This window comes from Jatropha curcas, chromosome 5 (assembly GCF_041381405.1).
Source record: "Jatropha curcas cultivar XTBG-Jc1 chromosome 5, XTBG_Jcur_1.0, whole genome shotgun sequence".
Lineage (NCBI taxonomy): Eukaryota > Viridiplantae > Streptophyta > Magnoliopsida > Malpighiales > Euphorbiaceae > Jatropha > Jatropha curcas.
Window position 1 is genome coordinate 3,035,293 of NC_143155.1, and position 23,494 is coordinate 3,058,786.

Sequence of the window (23,494 nt, forward strand, 5' to 3'; positions counted from 1 at the left end):
AAGATTGACCACTCCTCTTTGCAACTGTGGAAGATTGAACATCGATTTCGAGCTGAAAATTATCAGACATTTGAATAATTAAGCATTTTTAACTCAAATACTAATATTAGGATTAATACTTAATTTTCGAGCTGAACAATGCTTTTACATTACATTTGAATAATATTTAATTTTGATTACATTACATTTGCTTAACAGACATATTCCGAATGTAATAGAGTTCTATAATAACCTAAACAATGCTTTCTGGACGACCACCGAGATCATCTTCTCGTTGATCAGATCTCAACCAATCTGCACCAACCATTTGCATCAAAGTGCCCTTTGCTTTTACCTGAACAAAATCCAAAATAAAAAAACAAATTCAAGTAAAGTAATAAATTCTGAACAAATTATATATACTAGAAATGATACCTTTTCATGATAACAGTAACAATATTAATAATAATAATAACAGTAACAATAATAATAATAATAATAATAAAAGTAACAATAATAATAATAATAATAATAATAATAATAACAACAGTAACAATAATAATAATAATAAATAATAATAATAAAAACAGTACCTAATTCCTAATCTAACTATCAAATACACAAACAAATATACCAAAAATTATGTCCAAATACACAGAAATCGCAAAATAAAAAAATAAAAAAAAATCGCAAAATACCTCAACTTGTGTCCAAATAGCAATGGAGTGACCGGAGGGGCTGGAGCGGCGTTAGGAGGGGCTGGCGCGGTGTCAGGCAAGCTGGAATGGTGTCAGGAGGCGCTGGAGCGGCGCTGCAAACGAAGGAGAGGAAAGGAGGAGGAGAAGAAAGAAAGAAGAAGGAGGGTGTCTAGCGTTTAAAACCCTAAAATTTTTAATTAATATCGGTCGCAATTTTTAACTATGCGATGTCGTTTTACTTCACAATAAAATTACGACCGATTTGCGACCGATTTGCGACTCCAATAATCGGTCGCAAATAATCGGTCGCAAATAGGTCGCATAATTTATTCTTAATTTTGAAGCGCGCAATTTTGCGACGAAATAACACGTAGTCGCAAATCGGTCGCAAAATCGGTCGCAAATCGGTCGCAAACTGAAAAATAAACTCGCGGGAATTTTTAGCGCTACAATTAGCGACTGTTTGTCCATAGGTCGCAAGTCGATCGCAAAATTGCGACCGATTTGAGTCGGTCGCAAAAATCGGTCGCAAATTGGCGCTTTTTTTTTGTAGTGCTCCTCTTTTGGGTCTATTATTCAAGATTGCATGTCCTTACTTGTTGCTAGGCCTAACACTAGAGTTAGATGGATTGGTAGACATTTAAATAGAGCAGCACATGTTTTAGCTCGTGCTTCGATTCGTTTCCCCCGTTTCACAATTTGGGAAACAATTCCGGATGTTATTTCCTCTCTAGATGTTGCTTAATGAAGTTGGCTTTTGCCTTTCAAAAAAAAAAAAAAAAGAAAAGAAAAATTTCCAAGATAGGGGGAAAACATACCAATTACAATCAATAATTTATATATAGATAATATAATTCATCAAGAAAAAGAAAAGATATTAATATTGCATTAGAAAGAAAAATATTTCATTCTCTCTATTACATGAAGACTTTACTTGCTTTTATTGAATTATTTAATTAATCCAAACACTATTTGTGGATATATTGCAAAGTCAAGCAACCTTCTTTTTCTTCATGGACAGAAAGTGATATCATAATTAGCTCCACCAACGCAAGAAAATGTGCTTGTCGGATCATCATAAGCATAGCTATAAGCTTGAGGGCACCGACCCTTGAAAAACATTGAATAATTCGTGGGTTTGCAAGTAGCTGACGTATTAAAGTTTTCTGTGCAACAATATTCTGGGCGATTAAATGCTAAACATGCACTTTTGCAACCAATCACAGAATTTCCATCCGGCCCTTTAATAGCTAACTCATTAGGGCAATCGGAGTTCACATTTCTTGCACAGCTAGCAGGAATGCATGTATCACCGGAGCCACCACGTGGAGAGACTGACATTGGCACGTTAAAACCGTCAACAAGACTAACATCGTAGAAATCTTTACCGCCGTTTTCTGCTAAAGTGAATTCTATAAGAGAAACCGGTGGATTTCCTCCAGCACCGTTGCATGAAATTTGTCCGGAGCCACATTCGCCAGTTGCGCATGTGAACTTTCCAGTTGAATCGGTAGAACATTCTGTTCGGGCCCAAAACCTTCCGGTGAATGGGGCTGGAACATCTAGAGATTGGTTTGCTTTTGTTGGTAACTCAAAGCCAGTTTTTGACTGTTGAGGCCTATTACCACCGGTAAGGGTTGCTGGCCAAACTGTGTATGGACAATTGTTGGTGAAAGTTATTGTTGCCGGGTGAACTCCTACAATTGTACATCATTGCATGATTAGATATTAATAATTTAAACCAAAGATTATATATATGTGTGTACATACATAAATACATGTAACTAAAATGTATGTTTAATTATTTTCCACCTCATAATTTTTCTATATATACTAGCAAAAAAAAATTGAAAATTAATAATTTACTTATGCATTATAAATTTATAGCAGATGTTAACTATATATATATATTGTTATTCTAATGAAGAAGAAGAAAAAGACACTTAAAATAAGAAATGCCTTGCAACCATTGTGGTTGAAACTCTTGGTAGTCAAGAAAAAAAGGTGCCTTTATGTGATAAGTTATGCGCATAAGATGAATTTATACATATATATATACACACACACACACGCACCTACACATTGCAGATGAATAAATTAAGAAAGTACCATAAAAGAGAAAAGTGAAGGTAAGGCTCAAGAGGGCTAGAGTTTTCATTGTTGAATTTTTTGGAATGTTAGTTAGAAGGGAATGTATTGGTATATATAGCCTCCAAGAATTGGAAAATTCGAGGACGTATGCTTTGAGGTAGAATAAATAAGTGTGGAAATTTTTAATGGAAAAAGGGTGGAATATGATTGTGAAATCTTTAAAATTTAAATTTTTATATTTTTATATTTATATATATATATATTTACATTTGGATCAAGAGTGGTATTTAAACATGGCCCTTTCAACAGAAATAATAATTAATTTTATATTCTAATTTTAAAAAAAAGTTCATTTATCAAATAATTAACTGTTAAATATTACTTATATCAATAAAAGAAAGAATTTAAAAATATTAAAAATAATAATAGAGATCGTCCTTACTATTAATCCAAACTCTCTCATCCACATAAATGTATTAAGTTAATTCAAACCCAAGGTCAAGAGTGAATCTATTTTTTATTTATAATTTAAATCTTAATTATAATTTAGGGTGCTATTACAATAAAAAGTCAAAGTTCAAGATGAAAATTAATATAGATTTAAGTTATTGTTGCCTTCTTGGAATTAGTCTTATACATATTTTGGGATTAGTGTTCCCCATATCTTAGAATTCATCGTCATGGTGATTTTATTTATAATATTTTATTCTTTAGGCGGTTATGTAAAAAAAGTTAAAGATATTCCCTCTCATAAAATGAAAAAATTAAAAAGTAATCAAGTCGGACTTGTCGAAAGACTATAGAGTCAGAAAGTGGTCATAAATATCTACCAAATGAATCAAGCAGCCACCTATGACACAGGTATTATATTCTATCAATTTGATCAGATATTTCAAATAAGATTGCATTTTTTTTAGAATGATTTATTATTAAACTTCCTATACACAAAAAGAAAAATCATTCATCAATATTCATATATTTATGTTGTTCATCCTTAATGAAATTCTTCTAAAAAAAAGAAAAAAAAAGTCAATTACCCTTTAACCCATAACAGAAGGCAGAAGCCACACAAACACAAGTCAATAGACTCAACACCACCACAAACCCATTTACAATTATCTCACGGGAATTAAAATCTTATCTGCAAAGGAGAAATGGTCAAGATATGGAAATTTCTGCGTGTTTTCGAATGCATATTTCCAATCACAACACCAATTGTAGGACCAAATTAGGCACAGTTGATTGGTGAATGTCACCCATAAATTCTGATTGGTGAATGTCACCAATTGTAGGACCAAATTGGACTTCCATAAACAGATAGACAGGGCATTTGGGTCTCTAGCATTCTTAGTTATTATTAAATTAATATATAAGGATCTTTATTTTTAGACACTAACTATAAAGTCATTAATTTATAATTCCATTAACGCGTTAGTCATTCCATCCAACATAGCTTCTTTTATTTATCAATTGATCGAGAAATCAGCCTCCAAAGTATAGTCAAACTAATTATTAGATCTCTAATTTATAATCTATATTAACACTTTAATCATCTGCTTATGATTTCAATTAACACTTTAGTCCCTCTGTCTGTTTTAAACAATAGGATCAAAATGTTAATAAATCATAATTTAAGGATCTCATGGTTAGATTTTGAAAATAAAGATATTCATGTATTAATTCGACTACAAGTCCAGGATCAACTTATTTTTTCTCTTTAAAATCCAATTGTTTTTCTAAAGGAGACTTATTTTCCTTTTTTATTTGTCTCAAATTGTAAGTCATTCTCCTCTTTAAAGGTACAATTAATTTCTTAATTCTTTCATATATCACTAATTAGTATGTTCGGTTGCCAATAATTTTTCGACTCTGATCTTTATCAAAATTACTATTTAATATGAATAGAAGGCTAAATTTGAAAGAATGTAGGTAAAATTTATTGTTCAAACAATATTAATTACTTCTTTTTAATATGAAAATAGAAATGAGTTTATCTTCATGCGATGAATGGAGTATTATTCATGTGAGATTCATCTTCCAAATACTGCAAGCATTCAGCCTCTAAACTAACAAATTTATTAAAAAATTCAAACTCAATTTACGTGAGATGAGACTGAAAATTAAAACTCAAAACTATAAATGATCGTTCAATTTGCTACCACTGGTGTAACTGTGAAAGCAAAATCATGAGGACTTTTTGGCTTGCGGAATCTAATCTAGCAGTCTTCGTTTGCGAAATATTGCAAAGCAGTCTTCCTTTTCTTCATGGACCGAAAGTGATATCATAATTAGCTCCACCAATGCAAGAAAATGTGCTTGTCAAATCATCATAAGCATAGCTATAAGCTTGAGGGCACCCATTCTTGAAAAACATTGAATAATTCGTTGGTTTGCAAGTAGCTGGCGTATTAAAGCTTTCTGTGCAACAATATTCTGGGCGATTAAATGCTACACATGCACTTTTTCAACCAATCACAGAATTTCCATCCGGCCCTTTAATAGCTAAGTCGTTAGGGCAATCGAAGTTCATATTTCTTGCACAGCTAGCAGGAATGCATGTATCACCGGAGCCACCACGTGGAGAGACTGCCATTGGCACGTTAAAACCGTCAACAAGACTAACATCGTAGAAATCTTTACCGCCGTTTTCTGCTAAAGTGAATTCTATAAGAGAAACCGGTGGATTTCCTCCAGCACCGTTGCATGAAATTTGTCTGGAGCCACATTCGCCAGTTGCACATGTGAACTTTCCAGTTGAATCGGTAGAACATTCTGTTCGGCCCCAAAACCTTCCGGTGAATGGGGCTGGAACATCTAGAGATTCGGTTGCTTTTGTTGTTAACTCAAAGCCAGTTGTTGCTTTTGGAATGGTTAGTTAGAAGGGAATGTATTGGTATATATAGCCTCCAAGAATTGGAAAATTCGACGACGTATGCTTTGGGGTAGACTAAATAAGTTGTTTTCCATTAGCATTAGCTATAGTATTTTTTTTTTTTCATTTTTTTTTTTTTTTCAGTTGAAGACTTGTAGAGAAATGAAGATGGAATGAAAAAAGAATGTGTATCGGAAATTTTTAATGGAATAAAAGTGGAGTATGATTGTCAAATCTCTAAAATTTAAATTTTTAAATTTTTATATTTATATATATTTTTACATTTGGATCAAGAGTGGTATTTAAACATGGCCCTTTCAACAGAAATAATAATTAATTTTATATACTAATTTTAAAAAAAAAAAGAGTTCATTTATCAAATAATTAACTTTTAAATATTACTTATTATCAATAACAGAAAGAATTTAAAAATATTAAAAATAATAATAGAGATTGTCCTTAATATTAATTTAAATTCTCTCATCCACATAAATGTATGAAGTTAATCCAAGTTCAAAATCAAGAGTGAATTTATTTTTTATTTACAATTTAAATCTTAATTATAATTTAAGGTGCTATTATAATAAAAGGTCAAAATTGAAGATGAAATTAATATAAAAATCAAATTGGAATGAAATTGTAATAAAATATTAAAATTAAATGAAAATTAGTATAAAAAACAAATCGAAATGAAATTACAACAAAACGTGAAATTGAGAGTGAAGCAATATATTAAGTCATTAAAATATTATCTCCAAAGAACAGAAGGGCATGAAATATATGGTTGAGTGCATATACCTTTCATTATTCCAAGCACAATCAAAGTTGTAGGAGCACATTAATTAGGCACGGCTGGCAGGTGAATGTCACCCGTTAATTTCGGTTTTCATGAATTAAAATTTCCACCTTTAATTGGACTTAGAAAAACAATAAACCTTTCATCTTGCAATTACATTTTTTTTTTTTTTCTTTTATTTAACTAGGAGGTCAACAGTTACGTGTTCATTTAACGGTCCACACAATCTGAATGTTTTTCCTTCGGTCCACACAATCTGAATGTTTTTCCTTCGATTCAAAAGGCAGGGGAACTAAGTCATTAAACAATCAAGTAATAAATTTATAGGCTAATTGTAGATAAAAATTTTAGAGAATTGAACGTCTTATATGAAAACTCATCATTTTCACAAGAAGCAATTTTCTTCAATCCACAAGGAAGTAGAAGTAATTAAATATTATGTGTTTTTCCAAACTCCAAATGCCAATAAAAGTGACTAAAATAAAGATGAAAATTAATAAGTGGGAATTGTATTGAATAGTACTAAGAATTAAGAAAGTGACGAAGTCACCGAGAATTTGCCTACTATAAAAAATGATTTTAATATTTTTAATAAATATACTAAAATATTAATTTTTTTTTTTCCAAATTTGACGGAGCCTATTGTGCCCTTGGCCCATTCTGGGTTCGTCCTTGGCCACAAATGCCGAAGCAAAGTTAATCTTATAACAAAAAAATAGTGGCTTCACCTACTAGCTGTGATTAAGTTGGCAACGCAGACCAAATATATAAGAAGAGCTCTCGGATTTGATTCTCATTAAATATACCTGAAGGGAAGGGTACAGAGCCTTAACTGTGACTAAATTCCTAGCCGAATTAGGCGGTCCCTGGTAATAAGATCCAAATAGCATTAACTGTGACTAAACCCAAAGTTAGATTAGATGGTACCTAGTAATAGGTTCTGGATAACCTTAACTGTGATTAAGTCTAAGCCGGATTAGGTGGTCTTGGTAATAGGGTTCGGATACTGATGGTTTACACTAAAAAAAAAATAGTTGTTTCAAAAATCAAACCCTAACTAATATATATATTGACATGATCCTTATTTTAAAATTGCCGGTTTTCAATTTCAGAAACAATTGTAGATTAAAAACATTTTGAATTTTAATTTTATAAAATTATAATAAAATAAACTGTTTTTTTCTTTGATTTCACAATTCTTTCATTTCTTTGTGTTAATGATTTCAAATCGGAACCACTAGCAATAAATTCAAACAGTTGGTTCGGGTTTAAAAAAATTAGGAATTAGAACCTATGTTAGGCACACAATCTCAATTCTAGTTTGAAATCAATTGAACATCATTGATCAAAGTTTAATTCTAATTTTTACTTTTGATTTTGGTTTGATTTGAGTTTAAAATTGAACCATCATAGTAGAAGATACACAAAATATTATGTTTTGCACAAAATTGAAACAATCAAAACATTTTCCAACTTTTACACCAAAAGCATAATGTACTGGTAAGTGCATATAGGACCTGCAATAGACCCAGATTCGAATCTCCTTTCTGTTATTAAAAAAAAAAACGCATTTCCCAACTTTTCATTTTTTATTGCCTACAAATAAATAGTCCCAAAACAATCATGGACAAAATGTGATAAGATAATTTGCTCCACCACTACATGTAAAAGTGCTAGTCTTATCGTCGTAAGCATAACTATAAGCTTGAGGACATTGTTGCTTGAAAATCAGTGAATATTTCGTCGGCAGACATTTCTCTGGTGTACCAAACTCTCCGGTGCAACAATATTGCGGTTGATTAAATGCTACACATGCACTCTTGCAAGCAATAACCCCACCTACTCCAGTAACTGCAAGTTCCGGTGGACAATGGGGATTCAAATTAACCGGACAACCGGTGCTCTTACACTCACCGGCACCAACACTGCCTTGTGGGGTCACCGAAATGGGCAAGTTAAAGCCATCAACAAGACTAACATCATAAAAATCCCTTCCATTGTTTGGTGCTATAGAGAACTCTACAAGAGAGGCAGGTGGACTTCCGGCAACACCGTTACATTGGACTTGGCCAGTGCCACAGTTTGCCGTGGCACAGTTGAACTTGCCAGAAGGGTCTGTAGTGCAACCGGTACGAGCCCAGAACCGGCCGCTCCATGGTGGCAGGGCGGTTAGGGTTAATGATGCTTTGGAGGCTAATTCAAAGCCAGTCGAAGACAATTGAGGGCCACTGCCTGCCAAGTTTGCCGGCCATATAGTGTAAGGGCAATTGTTTGTGATGGTGAATGTTGTTGCTTGAGAACCTGCATGCAAAATTAGAGCTATTAATTTCTTGCAAAATCATTAGTTTTTAAATGGATCTCGTAAATCATCATTGTCTTCTAAAAGAAAAATCACAATCACTCGTTTCCTTTTAAACAAACATTGATGTTATATAATAAAGTATTTGTCTATTGCGGATCCATATAACAAACCAATCAAAAATAATTCTTTGGTTGAAATAATGGTATTTCCGACTATTGACGAAAAAAAAAAACAAAAGAAAAAAAAAATTTATGGATTGACTTGGTATATGGATCAAGCGTAGACAATAATATATATATATATATATATATATATATATATACCATTAAATATGTTAGATTAAGAGTAAAAATATTTAAATCATTGCTTGAAAAAAGGAGATTATAAAGAAAGAAAAAACAAGAAAACCAAACCTATATGATTTTTTTTTTTTTTTTGAAGAAATAACAAGGAGGTTATTTACTAGAGAAGAAGAGGACGATGAAGGAAATGCCAAATATTGCTTCAATCGTCATTCTTGAGACTTCTTTGGTAATTCCTTTTTTAAGATAATTTTTTTGGGTCGAGATTCGTTTTATGTTGGACGAAACCCTCATTTATAGGTAGGGCCACGCAAATCCCTACTTATATATAGAGTTGCAAAAGGCAATTAGTTTAGCAAATCCCTATAAGCATGACCTCTATATAATTTCCATTAGAGTGTGTCTTAATGTAGAAAAAAAAGTAAACTTATGGTGTCAAAATTCAAATCTTCCTCCATCAAAACTTGGAAAAAAAATACACCTAATTTGAAATAGCAATGAATAGATGCATTCTATAATGGTTAGTTTTCTAATTTTAAGTTGGCTAGTTTCCTAATTTAAGTTGGTTTGCTATTTTGGTAAGTATTTATTTTAATAAGTTGGTTAGTCCAGAGTTGCATCTTGTGCATATTGCTTTTGGAGTATATCTCCTTGTTTGGTAAGTAAATCTCAATAAAATTTTTTTAAGTGACATGAATCTATTTCAAACCAAAACATAAAATATAACATTTTAGTATTAGAGGAATTTTCTATTTAAGTAAAGAGATTGAAAATTTTATGAATCATTATCCTTGCAATAGCTTACCAAATGAATTCCAAAACATGACAATTTCTTATCAAAAGTTAAAAGAATAATATATTCTTTTATTGTTCTATTTATCAGCCTGTTAGCCCAACCATCACACAGCTCAGCTTTTTGATCTAATACTTTAAGAGTTCAGCTTAGACTAAGATTATATTCGTCAATAACTTTTTAAGTAATATTTAGTGTTTTAACCAGTCAAAATGGTAAAGGCTATTTTTTATACTAATTCATGTAAGGTTTGGCTTTTAACGGTTTATGAAAAGCTACTGAAACAGCGAACAACTAAATGCACGTTTTATGAAAAGCTACTGAAACAATTAACAACTAAATGCTTCTAGAACAACTAACAGCGACCAAAACATCTAATTTTGCCAAACAGACCCTAATACAATAAGGCCCGGGACACGTAGGCTCAAGTCAGGAATTGATTTGATTCTCATATGATTCTAAACATGCTCTTAAGTGAATTTCTATGAAGGCTCTCTGAGTCTCCTTTGTTCATTTTAAAATAGATATTTTTGTTTGGAAAGCTTATTTAGATAGAATCCCAATAAAATTATAATTTGGAGGATTGTGCGTGCCCTCCATGCGAAAAGGAAATCGAAACTCCTGATATCATTGTTTAACAGATTGTGATTTGGCTCACAATGTGCAGAATTCTTTTCTTGTTGGAATATCTCAATATCGCTTCAACAATCTAGGTTGGCAATGGGAAAGCATGGTCACCGTAAGGAGTAAAAAAGCAGCTTGGATGGGTGTCCTCTCACCTCCCATTTAAAGATTAGATAAGAGATTAATCTTTTTTGGGCTAAGCAGCAATTATATTGTTCTTTCCAAATTACTAATTCCACGGCTCAATTTTGCTATCACCATGGTGGGATCTAGTATACTTTAACCACTAGACTAAGCTATCTTAGATTGGATGCTTCAGTTTTTCGTTTTAACTTTGTCGTTGTGGTTGGGAAAAAACCCTTACTTAGTTCTACCACGCGAAGAAGTGATTGACAGTATAAAATTCAGAAGCTCAAGTGTAAACGTCCTTCCCTTTCTTATGATGTTAAGACTGGTATTATGAACCTATAACAATAGTTAGTAGTTCAATGGTGTCTGAAAATACATTCTATATATGATGAAATATCATTTGCGTTGGGTACCTCTAACTGGTACTAGCTTTAAATTCAATGTTGATAGAGCCAACATAGTATTGGACAAATTTTCAACTTAAACAGAAAAAGAAAATTTTATGAATCATTATCCTTGCAATAGCTTACTAAATGAGTTTTAAACCTTAGACAATTTCTTGTTAGAATTTAAAAGAACAATATATTTTTTATTTTTTATTTTTAATTGTTCTATTTATCAATCTTTAAGCCAAAACCATCACATGGCCCAGCTTTGGCCCAATAGTTTAACGGTGCAGCCCAATACAACAAGGCCTAAAACGGATATGCTTATGTTAGGAATTCATTTTGGCTAAAAATGAAGTTTTATTTTGAATGATAAATTCATATTTAAATAATGAATAACAATTAATTCATCCATCAAGCACGTCGAGCAATCATCACTACCATTATCATTATCATTATATTATTTTTTATATAAATCTTATTTTTATAGTATTTTTATTATGATTTTATAGTTTTTAATTACTTTGATGAATTTTTATTTAGATTTATTTATGTTTTTAATAAATATTTCATTGGATTTTATTTACTTGCTTTGAAAGGCTTTTAATAGGAAAATAGCCAAAATTTGCATCAAAGAAAGTTGGAGCCAAAAATTAAAAGTTAAAAGCTCAATATAGCCAAGCCAGTAAAGTACATGATCTAGCCGTATCAGACGCCACGGTCATGTCTCCAAGAAAGCTGAAAATTCAAGTGTCCTAAAATTAATTATTTATCCTGTATAGAATTGAAGCATGGGCGTGTCTTGTGCATGGAGCTACATAAAAATAATAGAAGACTTACCTTGTTTGATTTCTAGCCCTATTTGGTTAAAGAAGACTCCTAATTGGGAAGAAACACAATACAAAATCAGTTTTCTATTCAAATAATATTTCTTTCTAATTAGTTCAGCTAGTTTCCTACTCAGATTCAAAGACACCTTACGAAGTCTGTATAAGGAGAGATTAGTACAATATTTAAAGCATCAAGGATCTTAGATCTTTGCTCTACTCTTTTCTTAGTTTTCTTTCTTTTAAGACTTCGAGCATTCAAGTCTGTGTAAAAAATCAATGAAGTCGTCCACGCTATTTATTTACTAGTTTTTATTTCTAAACTCTTAATCATGTTTCTAATCTTCATTATTCATATTGACTATGCAATTATTTTCAAGTTTAATTGAGTTTTATTTAATTACTATGTCGAACTAAATTCTCGTATTAGGGATTTGATGTAACTTAATTTCTATTCCAATTTATAATATTAGATTTGTTTTTCCTTGTTCAAGGTATAATTTATTATTGAACTTAATGCTTCCAGCAGAGTTTCTTTCCCGAATTAATTTATTTCATTTATCACTATCGGGAGATAGGTTTTTGATATGGAAAATGTAATAAATTACATGGATTAATAACTTAATGTAGAAGCTATATGGTTTGACTCATGGGGGATTTTCATAAGTTAACTAATTTAGATTATGAATTCATAAAAAAACCATAAAACTTAATGATTTAATTTATGTTTGATTGCGTTATCGGAAGATAGGTAATTGACTGGGTTAAAATAGCTATAATACGTCAAGAGAACTTGTTAGCGATTTTAAGGTTGGTTCGATTTTTGAACAATTAAATTTGATTATCAAATTAATAAAATAAATTTGATAGAATTAAGTAAAGTCAAAATCCTTAGTAATTTTTAATCCTTGATTTTTTTCGACAATTGCTTGCTTGAGTTCTTTTTCATCGCTTTATTTTATTTCTTTATTTTTACCATTATTCTTCTTATTGTCGTTTAAAATAATAGTAAATTAACATAATTTTAATACTTGGTATACAATTCTCGCGGAAATAATACTCTATTCATTCATTATTACTTGTTTGAAATTTCGTACACTTGCGAATTTGCCTTGTCATTATTATTATTATTATTATATAATAAAGGAGAATCATAGAAATTGACATGACGCTCTCTTTGGAGAGTGAAACTCTCTAAAAATTGGGAATTTCGTTTTATCCTCATTAGAAAAATTGAAGATTTTGGAGAGAAAATGTCTCCCTTGCCTCTTTCTAATTTAATGATTTTTATGAATTTTACTTTAAAAATTATTCTTTTTATGACTTTTAAGTACAATGCTTTCTCTTATGTTTAACTTTTTTTACTTTCTTATTTTCTTTCATATACTATTTTAATAATGATGTTTCATTTTAATTAGAATAAAAAATTTGTATTTCTTCATTATACATTTAAATTTTAATTTTATATATGCACCCCATTTTCTAAGCAATTTACTTGATACTTAATAAGAAGAACAACAATAACAACAATGGTATAAATTTGCAGCTATAACAATAAACAATCTAGCTATAAATATGCAGCTGCACTTGCCATATCAGCAAATGGTATCATTTTGGAAAAATCATAACCTTGAAAAAATAAAAGGATTATACTTATCGAAAAATACTTCGAACATTATGTGTGGCAAAGGTAAGGTAGAAGAAGATACAAGTAATAAGACATGTAAATGCAATGAATACAATAAAGGAAGAAATATAATACTTGAGGCTGCTCTTGAGATATGTTAAAATTACGGATTGTGAGATGATTACAATTATGCCATATAAATTATTATTGGTTGTTAATTACATGCTTTTAGCAAAAAACGATTATATATACACATGTATATCAATTGAAACATGTTTATTAGATGATATTGTGGTATTACACATATTTAGAGTGGATTTTAGATAACAGTGATTTATAAATTGTTTTGACTATTATTTATCATTAATTTCAATATGAAATCATATTTATAATATGAGAGAAAAAATTATAATCAATACTTAATAGTATACAAAAATAATAATAAATGAATAACAAGTATAAAACGAGTAATGATAACATGCAATGCATGTGAAGAAAAAAACTAGTATATACAAAAGAAAGGATGTGGAGGAGAAACGTTAGGGTTGACAAAATACTCCTGCTAAATTTTTGAATTGAAAAAAAATATCTTTAAGGTTTTTGATTCCATTGATTGAAAAAATAAGGTGTTGGTTATCTATTTAAATCTAAATTTTATTTTCTAATAAATAAAATAAAAATATTATTACAAAATACTATAATTATAAAATTTATTTTAGGAAGCTAGTTGTATGTTACACTTCACCCCTTATGGGACAACGTCCTCATTGAGGTTTGTCCCACCACCAATTAGAGGAGCAAGAACCGACACTGATACCAGATGCAGTGCTAGCTTGAGATGTTAGCTTACCGTTAGGCAAATCCCACATTGGATAAGTGCGCCAGAGAAGAGGTGGATATGTAAGTGCTAATATACCTTAGACTTGTAAAAGACTTTTTGAAGACGATGGATTATCACTCTTAGAAATAAAATCAATATTAAGGCTTACCAACTTAATTAGAAGCTTTTTTTTAATTACAGGGGCAACTCTCCTCTTGGCTCACCAAATTGATGAAAACAACTGTGGTCGAAAGGATTCGAACTCGAGACCCTCCACTCTTCACATAAGTTAATTAGAAACTTAAGACCTTGCACTCCTCATATAACTTAATTAGAAACTTTAAAGATTAATATTTTATAATTGACAGTAAAAAGAATCCATATTTAAAATGAATTATAAACTAAAAATTTTTAAAAAATCATATTTCAATATCAAAATTTAATAGAAAAGACAAATATTAATAAGAATTAATATTTAAATTTATTATTAAGAAATATCAAAACACGGGTATGAACAACAAGTAAATGTTGTTAAAACCCAGTTCTCATAGAACCATATAACTTGGGAAAGGGAGTAACCATTGTTGTTATAATATTAATTTATCATAATTATTGTTATTTAAAAAAGGAGTCTAATATCATAATAATGGCTAACATTTACAGAATATTTAATTATATAAATTAAATTTGAATATTGCCATTTTCAAAATCATTTATGTAGAGATCCAAGTATAAATATTAAAAAATAATTTTAATGAAAAATGAAATATTAAAACTGCAAAAACTATAAAAAAAGACTAATTTTTTCTATTAAATTTGTATATGGCTAATATATCTAATAGTTATTTTTCCAATGAAGTTAATTTAAAGACATATCGCATTTAAATATGTAGCTGGTCAAGACCCATAATATCTTCAGATCTTTATGTTATGATATGTCAGACTTGACACCGAATTGACTAAAAATAAAAATTCCAAATTTAAACAAGCTACAAATAAAAATTTAAAGGTGTAATTAACTTAAATCTATATCTATCTATACTATTAATAAAAGTGAGAATAGGAAGATAATGAGATTTTCGACGGCGCACTTAATAAATTTTAGGATATTCTAAAATAACCTTAGTCATAGCGAATTAGAAAATTACATTTTATTAGAATACATTTATAAAAATTATTTTTTAAATCAATTATGTGTGGTCTAATAGTCTTTTCACCTTAGGATATCATATTGAATGACAATCTTCTTAGATAATTGAGGGGTGAGGATTGGAGATTGAAGAGACATGGAGAGGGAGGGCAGTGAAGAGATATGCAAGATTGGGAATAAAGAGGGAACCTGACCACCTCTTTAGAATATGTGGGCAATGGGAACTGAGACTTGTTTGTGTCCTTTTGCTCTTACATTCTCATTGTCTTGAGGCAAGAGTTTAAATAAATTAAAATAAAATTCATCCTGGTGTAAGGGGTGTTGAAGATTCAAAACCCACTTTGTCTTTTTGTGTTAGCTTAAACATTTTGGTCGACTGATTATTCAATATTCAACTCTCATTGAGCTAATGATTTCCAGCTACATTGCTCATATTTTTCTTGCGTAATTGTTTTTTTCTTTCATATTTCAACAATTTTTTTTTTTTCTAATTGTTTAGCTGTTCCTTATATTTTGCCATGTGGCTTTATTAGGTTACCTCTTATTTTATAATTGATAACTGTGCCTACAAGGCAATAACCTTTTATGCGCCTGTTAAAACTGTTTCCATAACAATTTAAGAATAGTCTATTTCATAGAAACAATAATGCAATAGCAATTTAAATTGGATGAGCCTGTATTTGTCTATTGTTCAATCAAAATTAATGATAAGATGAACAAAGATATGTCTGCAATTTGAGCCTATTTGAATTGGAAATTATGTCACCAAAGCTTTACAATTCAAATTTATAGGCCTCCTAGCAGCTATTCTTAAAGAAAATTAAAAAGAGATGGCAGTAATTTTTTTCATTAAAATTTTTTATTATCATTTATATATTTTTAATTTACATAAATGTATGAATGTGGGGAAATATATGAATTGTGCAAAACGGACATTAATATTATTTATATTTAGAAGAAAAGCCAGTAATGAATCTTAATTAAATTTATTTACAGCCCCGTAAATGAACTTGATCCATAATTTTAACCATATATGTGTTTCCTAATTCTAATTAATATATTTTTAGTTCTTTCTGTTTAATTTCGTTGAGTTGTAATAAATATGGTAGTAATACATATATATTCATTATTATATAAACATAAAAGTAAGTATATTTGAAGAAAAAATATAGTAAACGTATTTATTTATTTTTTCTTGACTTATTGCTTTAATACATGTTCTATTTATTATCATCCTTAGATGTATTACATTCATTTTTTTTGTTTTTCTATGCATAAATACTGCAAACATATTTAAACAAACTAATTTGTGTTCTATATTTGCTTGATATCAATTTAACTTTATAAGATCTTAGAAATCTACAACAATTATGCTACTTTAGATTTTTTTTTTTTTTTTTTTTTTGATTGCTTATAATAAAATAGAATTTTCAAAGTAATATTAATTATTCATTTAATAGTTTGATAAATTTTTAAATCGCAATATACTTTTATTTTGCAGAAAAAATAGAAAGGAAATTTGTATTTTAACAAGTCTGTGTGTGTGTGTGTGTGTGTGTGTATACACATATGTACATATATACACACATATATATATATACCGCTTGCGGTTTTCATAGTGTAGTGTATTAAAATTTTCAATTTTCTTTCTGGTTTAAGAAGAAAGCACTACATTCTTCAACCTATGATTTTCCAAAAACCCCATCCCTATCAACACTAGAGCTACAACCAAAGTAGCATTAAAAATTCCATTTCATTGAAGAAATAACTAAATAGTTTCATGGTTACATTGTTATCCATCTATTTCTCATTTTTAAAGCACTTGATTTAGTATCTACACTCTACATATCAAATCATATTCCTTTTGGATTGACTTCTTAGAATTCTGTATGGGGTATATCAATAGCTATAGTGCATTGAACTGCATAAACAAACAGTAGTTATGGGTGCTCAACCAATACAAGGCTACTGAAATGGGTGAAAATTGTCTTATCTGTTGGAATCATTGGATATTGTTAATCTGGTCTTTTCTGTCATTAGTATTAGTTCATATATTTTTAGTTGAACATGTTGCAAAATGTGTTAGTCGTTGCTTGAATCCCATTGGACTTCGTGTTCACCATATTTATGCCTTTTTGCCGCTTAGGTTGTTGTCACACAAATGAATGGTGTAGATTATAAATCAGACTCAATTCATGTGCTTCATGTGGGAAAGATGAGAATGAAGCTTCGTAACGGAAAGTCGACAATTACTAAAGAGTACTACTCCACTTTAATGCAGGTAAATGATTTGCAAGTTAATCCTCTTCTTGGAAGATGTTTTGAGGTTTGAATTTTTATCCTTTTTTCAAAGGTCATTTTTTTCTTGTTCATTAGTCTTCCCATAATTTTTAATTAACTATAAATTGTTCTGTTCCACTTCTGTCAATCAAAGAACTGTTATGTGGAGCATTGCTTGGGGGGAGAAAATAAATTCATTATACTCATTTCAAGCAATGTACCTAATCCACATTTATTCTTGTGCTCCCTCTCTTCTCTCTCTGACATAAGCACGCACTCGTTTTATGTTTAACCTTTTAGTTAAGTGAAAAATGGTTATACTTATACCTGTTGCACTTTCCTTGTATCTTAGCTATGTGGGGTTAGAGGAGGTGGGAACGCTGCAGCGCAGGCCTTGTATTGGCAAGCGAGTAAAGGACTTTCTTTTGTTTTAGCATTTGAATCAGAGAGGGATAGAAATGCAGCCGTTATGCTTGCAAGGAGGTTTGCCTTTGATTGCAATGTAATTATTTCTAAAATTTATCAACTTCTACTTGTACACAATTTTTTGTTTATTGGTATAGTATTTCTTTTCTTTCCACCTTTTTTTTTTTTCTTTCTGTTCCTTCCGTATTATAATATCAAATTCTTGAAATGCCAGATCATGCTTGCTGGGCCTGATGACCGGAATCCGTTAGGAAGTTAACCAACTCCACATATGGTATTCCAATTCAGTAACTGTAATTATCACATTGAGTTTCCCCCTGTATTATAGGTTTGAAACAGTAGGAGGTTGCATTGTATGTTCTGTTATGGGCTTCCATCATTCTTTCTTTCTTTTGTTTTTGTTTTCGTTTCTCTTATTTTCTTCTCCTGCCCTAACATCAAGGCATCCTTTTTCTTTGCCTTTTTGTCTTTTTGTCCAAGTATAACATAATCCCAATTACATCAGGTGTTGTATGATTTATGTACAATGATTAATACATGATTGGTGTTTTGCTATAAGAGAGTTTTACTGTCGTTTCTTGGCTGGTTGATATTGTGACTTCCTGTTTGACAGTTCTTATTGAATCTGAGCATCCTCTTTGCTTCATTGTTGTTGCTAGTTAAGAGAATGAACATAGCCGTAATAGAAATCGATTTTCGGACCGATGGGTATCTATTCTTATAGTATTGTTAGGGAAGTAGCTAATTCCTATAGATATATTTGCGGCAGTCTCAAGTCAGACGAGCTCCAAATTAGTTGCTTTTCTAGTTTGAGCTACTAAACTACTACACACTATTGGACTTAAATTAGTCAGACTTATGGATGGAAGTGCTACCGTGCTGCTCTGATCCATTCAAAGAGGATATGGGTAGGTATAAATAGGTTTGAGATGGGTACGGATAATGAAATTATTACCTGTTATGAATGCAGGTAGAGTACGGATATAAATTTTTAGATATCTGTTACTCGTTGCCTACTATATTAAACAGGTTTGACAATGGGCACCCATAGTTATCCTATCCCAATAGTAAAAAAATGTATTCGTGGATACATTACTCGTATAAGGGTACTTTAAATGAGTTTCGAATGGATAATGATAGTAAAAATTTAAATGGATTCGAATACGAGTATTTAATTGGATATTTAAATAGATTTAAAATGAATATAGATAATAAAATTTTAAATGAATACAGATAGTTTAAAATTTGTCGGGGTGCCGCCTGCTCGATCCCTACTCAGGCTAATCTCATGCATTAAGAGATTTTAAACAAGCTACTTATAAGCTACTAGAGGAGCAAGCAACGGTTTTCTTGAGAACTCCAAGAGATCAGTAATAAATAGTATTACACGCAGTTGATCATTTTTTTTATCATCAATAGGATTTGCCCCATCAGCATTTATAAGCAGTTTTATAAGTATTACTTGACTGGCTTAGAAATAAACCATAACCAGTAGTACTTTTCAATTAGCACAGAATTCGTTTAACCACAGCCCAATGAACCGTTCTAGGATTATGCAGGAACTGATTGAGCTTGTCAACTGCAAAAGCTATGGACAAGACGAATGATAGTTGATACTGTCATTGGTCAACTGCTATGTTGAGTGGAATTCCCCACCGCAAGTACTGTTACTATTCAAAATTCTTCTGATAGTGGGCAGAGAATCATATCCAAGGTGTGCAAGCCACTCTTGATGGCCTCGTTTATATTCTTTATACTCTTTTTTACTCCTTTTTTTATTGATAGACAGACGGATTTAGAATATTTGGTCCGGTAATGCATACGAATAATAATTTAATGAAAAAAAAAGTAAAAGTTTAACGGAGAAAACTCAAATTATTGTTATATACACTGAAATTTAAAAAACCAGTGGGACAGTTGCCCCAACTCCTATTATAGATTCTTCCATCTGGACAAAAAGTGATATCATAATTAGCTCCACTGGTGCAAGAAAACATGCTTGTTGAATGATCACAAGGGTAGCTATAAGCTTGAGGATACTGATTCTTGAAAAACATTGAATAATTTGTGGGTTTGCAAGTATTTGGCGTACTAAAGCTTTCTGTACAACAATATTCTGGCTGATTAAATGCTTCACATGCATTTTTGCAGCCAATCACAGAATTTCCACTTTGCCCTTTAACAGCTAACTCGTTAGGGCAATCGGAGTTCACATCTCTTGCACAACTAGCAGTAATGCAAGTATTACCGGAACCGCCACGTGGAGAGATTGACACTGGCACGTTAAAACCATCGACAAGACTAATATCGTAGTAATCTCGACCGCCTTTTTCTGCCAAAGTGAATTCTACAAGAGTAACAGGCAAGATGATTCCTCCGGCATCGTCACACGAAATTTGTCCGGAGCCAGAATCTCCAGTTGCACATATGAACTTTCCGGTTGAATTGATGGAACATCCTGTCCGGCCCCAAAGCCGTCCAGTGAACAGAGCCGGAACATTTACGGATTGGGTTGCTTTTGTCGGTAATTCAAAGCCAGTCGTTGAGAGTTGAGCCCCATTGCCGAGGCTAGGAGTTGCCACCCAGACTTTGTATGCACAATTGTTGGAGACAGTTATTATTGCTGAGTGAAGTCCTACATTTGCATATGATTATATGATTAGATATTATTAATTTAAACCAAGGATCATATAAGCATGAAGAAAAGGAGCAAAAGGATGGCTAGAGTTTTCATGATTGAATTTCTTTCATTGATTTTGGAATAGTTAGGAAGAAGACAATGTATTGGTTTATATAGCCTTCAAAAATTGGAAAATTCAATGACTTACGGTTTGGGGTAGACTAAATGAGTTGTATTCCTTTCATATTACCCGTCGTGTTCCCATCTTATTTTCTTCGATGAAAGACAAAAATAAATGGAGAAGAATTTTTGGAATGTACCAAGTAAAAGTTAAAAGATACACTTGAAGAAAAAATGAGATGCAATTTACATTACGTGAGGACATGTATACATTGGAAATTTTTAATGCGGTAAGAGTTGAGCATGGTTATGAAATCTTTAAAATTTAATATTTTCAAAATTATTATTTATTATTTTTTTAGTTTGCATTTGTGTTTCCACATTTTAGTCTGAGTAGGTAAAGTTTACTTTGGTATTGCTTGTTGGTATTATCAAAATTAATATTAAAGGTGGAGTGTGGATTAAAAAAATTGAAATTTTTTTTTTTGAAATTGAAAATGACTCAAATATTATTAGAATCAGAAATCAATACATTATAAATTAAAGATGGTGACATCATAGTCCATTCCATCAAACCGGACGTAAAACCTGAAATTATGAATTGAAATTTAATAATTATAAGAGGTAATTAATATTTAGCAGAGATGTTAAAATAGTTTAATAGTTAATTACCAAAAACATGCTAAGATATTAAGATTTAATAATGTCCCAAATAGGGATGATTACGGTTCGATATCAAATCAAAACCGGTGCTTAACCGTAGTCAACAGTTTTGGTTCTAAAATTATAATCAAAACTGTGAACTTAAGGTTCAGTTTCGATTCTTTATTTTTTGAAATCGAAATCGGTGGTTCCGATTTGAGACCGTGAAAAATATGTTCTTAAAAAAAATCTCAACTTTTTTTTTTTTATTATTATAGTTTTTTAAAGTAATTTTTCAGAAATTTATTGAATTGATTTAGTGTTTTTCAATAGTAATATTTATTATTATTATTTATTCAAGCTACAAATCTTTAAAAAATATTTTAAAAATTTAAAATATATTATTTAATTTCGATTCAAAATCGAAAAAAGTCGAAACCGGTAGTTCCAAAACCGTTTTAGAAATCGTCTAAAAACAGTTCGATTTCGATTCCACCTTTTCTATAATTCGAATTGACAGTTTTGAAATCGAAACGGACGGTTCTGGAACCGTGGTCATGCCTAATGCCAAAGATATAATAATTTAAATTTAATTATCAGAGAGCCGACATTTTTTATTGAAATTTTAGGATGCAAAATGATGCTGCCTCCGTATATTAATGAATTTTGATTGTTTAATGATAATAGAATCATATTAAAATTACGATGTTATAAATTTAAACCCCAATCAATTAAAAAAGGTTAAAGAATTTAACTTTAACTAATGCGTTGACTTTAATCCTAATTAATCTTAGAAAGTGTGTTATTCAATATACATGATAAAAAAAATAACAAAAATGGCACCAAAATAAAATATTTAAGAAGAAAGAGATGATGGAAATTCACTCAATTCTATACATTCCAACCAAAATAAGCATTTCACCGCTAAAATACCGCATGAGTAGTATCATCTATAGATGCGCGCATGCTATGAAAGATGGAAAAAATTTGCATAAATTGGGTCTAATTTAGGGGTGTCAAAACAGGTTGCTATGTCAGGTTTGACACGGATTCGCCTAACACACGATACAATTAGGGTCAACATGAACATGGTCCGTTTAATAATTGTGTGAAATTTCTTAACGCGAACACGACACGAGAATTAAGCAGGTGACATGAACACGACACGTGTAATCCGCCTAATATCATAAGCAGGATAAGTGGGTCATGTTGACCTATGTAATCCGTCTAATATCCTAAATAGGTTAAGTGGATTGTATTGACCCGTATATAACCCATTAAACCTGCTTATGATATTTTTAAGTTTTAACCTATTTAACTCAAATCATATCTAAAAATAAATTTTATACATAAAATGTATAGATTCTCCAAGATTCATAATTAAAATAACAATAAATTTTAAATAGGATTTTAGTTGGGTATTTATATTTGACACTAAAATTATCTCTTTATCCTAAAGTAAATAGGTCACTCGCCTAACCCGCGTGTCAACCCATGACGCAACACGTTTATATTCGTGTCATAAACAGGTGATGCACTCGTTTATGACACGAACCCTTTTAACCTCAACGCTAACCCATTTATTTCACGTGCTAGATGAATCGTGATCGCAAGTCATGACCCATTTTAACACCTCTAGGGTCTATGGTCCCATTTATGAATCAAACAAATGAGATTAAATATTTTTTTAAAAGTATTCTGACTTTATCTTTATTTTCCAAGTGTATGGTCAGAAATACTTTCATTTTAATAAAAATCTTTAATTTCATTGGTTTGGTCCATAAATGAAGCTATAGACCCGGTCTAGGTAAGGTTTTCCGTAAAATACAAGGCCAAAATGTTTTAATTGGAGGATTAACTAATTAAGTAATGGGTGGTGAAATTTGATTAATTATGGTTCATTCAATTAAAGTATTATTTGCCTGGATCCGGTCAATGAGCCAACCCATAAATTAAATCAATAAAAAAAATAAAATTTTATTGAAATGATCGTATTTCTTACTATACACT

At 30.8% G+C, this 23,494-nt stretch overlaps 3 protein-coding genes and 2 pseudogenes across 3 annotated transcripts; 1 reads left to right on the forward strand and 4 right to left on the reverse strand.

The window, feature by feature from the left end:
• Window positions 1–1,531: 1,531 nt before the first annotated feature.
• LOC149496062 (thaumatin-like protein 1b) lies at window positions 1,532–2,904 on the reverse strand. The gene is made up of 2 exons (XM_089721001.1): window positions 2,787–2,904; window positions 1,532–2,374 (listed from the first exon to the last, which is right to left on the reverse strand). Exons 1-2 carry the CDS (start codon window positions 2,833–2,835, stop codon window positions 1,689–1,691), a joined length of 735 nt encoding a protein of 244 aa, XP_089577127.1. The 5' UTR covers window positions 2,836–2,904; the 3' UTR covers window positions 1,532–1,688.
• Window positions 2,905–4,821: 1,917 nt separating this feature from the next.
• On the reverse strand, window positions 4,822–5,640 carry LOC105635471 (thaumatin-like protein 1 pseudogene; annotated as a pseudogene).
• A 2,327-nt stretch (window positions 5,641–7,967) lies between these two features.
• Window positions 7,968–9,341, reverse strand: LOC149496063 (thaumatin-like protein 1b). Its single transcript, XM_089721726.1, has 2 exons — window positions 9,202–9,341; window positions 7,968–8,737 (listed from the first exon to the last, which is right to left on the reverse strand). Exons 1-2 carry the CDS (start codon window positions 9,332–9,334, stop codon window positions 8,058–8,060), a joined length of 813 nt encoding a protein of 270 aa, XP_089577852.1. The 5' UTR covers window positions 9,335–9,341; the 3' UTR covers window positions 7,968–8,057.
• An 8,207-nt stretch (window positions 9,342–17,548) lies between these two features.
• Window positions 17,549–18,660, forward strand: LOC149496064 (stomatal closure-related actin-binding protein 1-like). The gene is made up of 3 exons (XM_089721983.1): window positions 17,549–17,677; window positions 18,029–18,178; window positions 18,317–18,660. Exons 1-3 carry the CDS (start codon window positions 17,558–17,560, stop codon window positions 18,359–18,361), a joined length of 315 nt encoding a protein of 104 aa, XP_089578109.1. The 5' UTR covers window positions 17,549–17,557; the 3' UTR covers window positions 18,362–18,660.
• A 1,291-nt stretch (window positions 18,661–19,951) lies between these two features.
• LOC149496065 (thaumatin-like protein 1 pseudogene) lies at window positions 19,952–20,750 on the reverse strand (annotated as a pseudogene).
• Window positions 20,751–23,494: the final 2,744 nt, after the last annotated feature.

Bases quoted from the DNA above. Each gene is read 5' to 3' on its own strand.
- LOC149496062 (XM_089721001.1), bottom strand. From the start codon at position 2,835: ATGAAAACTCTAGCCCTCTTGAGCCTTACCTTCACTTTTCTCTTTTAT. The intron at 2,375-2,786 runs GTACTTTCTTAA...GTACAATTGTAG, and splicing joins CTTCACTTTTCTCTTTTATG to GAGTTCACCCGGCAACAATA.
- LOC149496063 (XM_089721726.1), bottom strand. From the start codon at position 9,334: ATGAGGGTTTCGTCCAACATAAAACGAATCTCGACCCAAAAAAATTAT. The intron at 8,738-9,201 runs GTAAATAACCTC...TTTTGCATGCAG, and splicing joins CATCGTCCTCTTCTTCTCTA to GTTCTCAAGCAACAACATTC.
- LOC149496064 (XM_089721983.1), top strand. From the start codon at position 17,558: ATGAATGGTGTAGATTATAAATCAGACTCAATTCATGTGCTTCATGTG. The intron at 17,678-18,028 runs GTAAATGATTTG...CTTGTATCTTAG, and splicing joins ACTACTCCACTTTAATGCAG to CTATGTGGGGTTAGAGGAGG. The intron at 18,179-18,316 runs GTAATTATTTCT...TTGAAATGCCAG, and splicing joins GGTTTGCCTTTGATTGCAAT to ATCATGCTTGCTGGGCCTGA.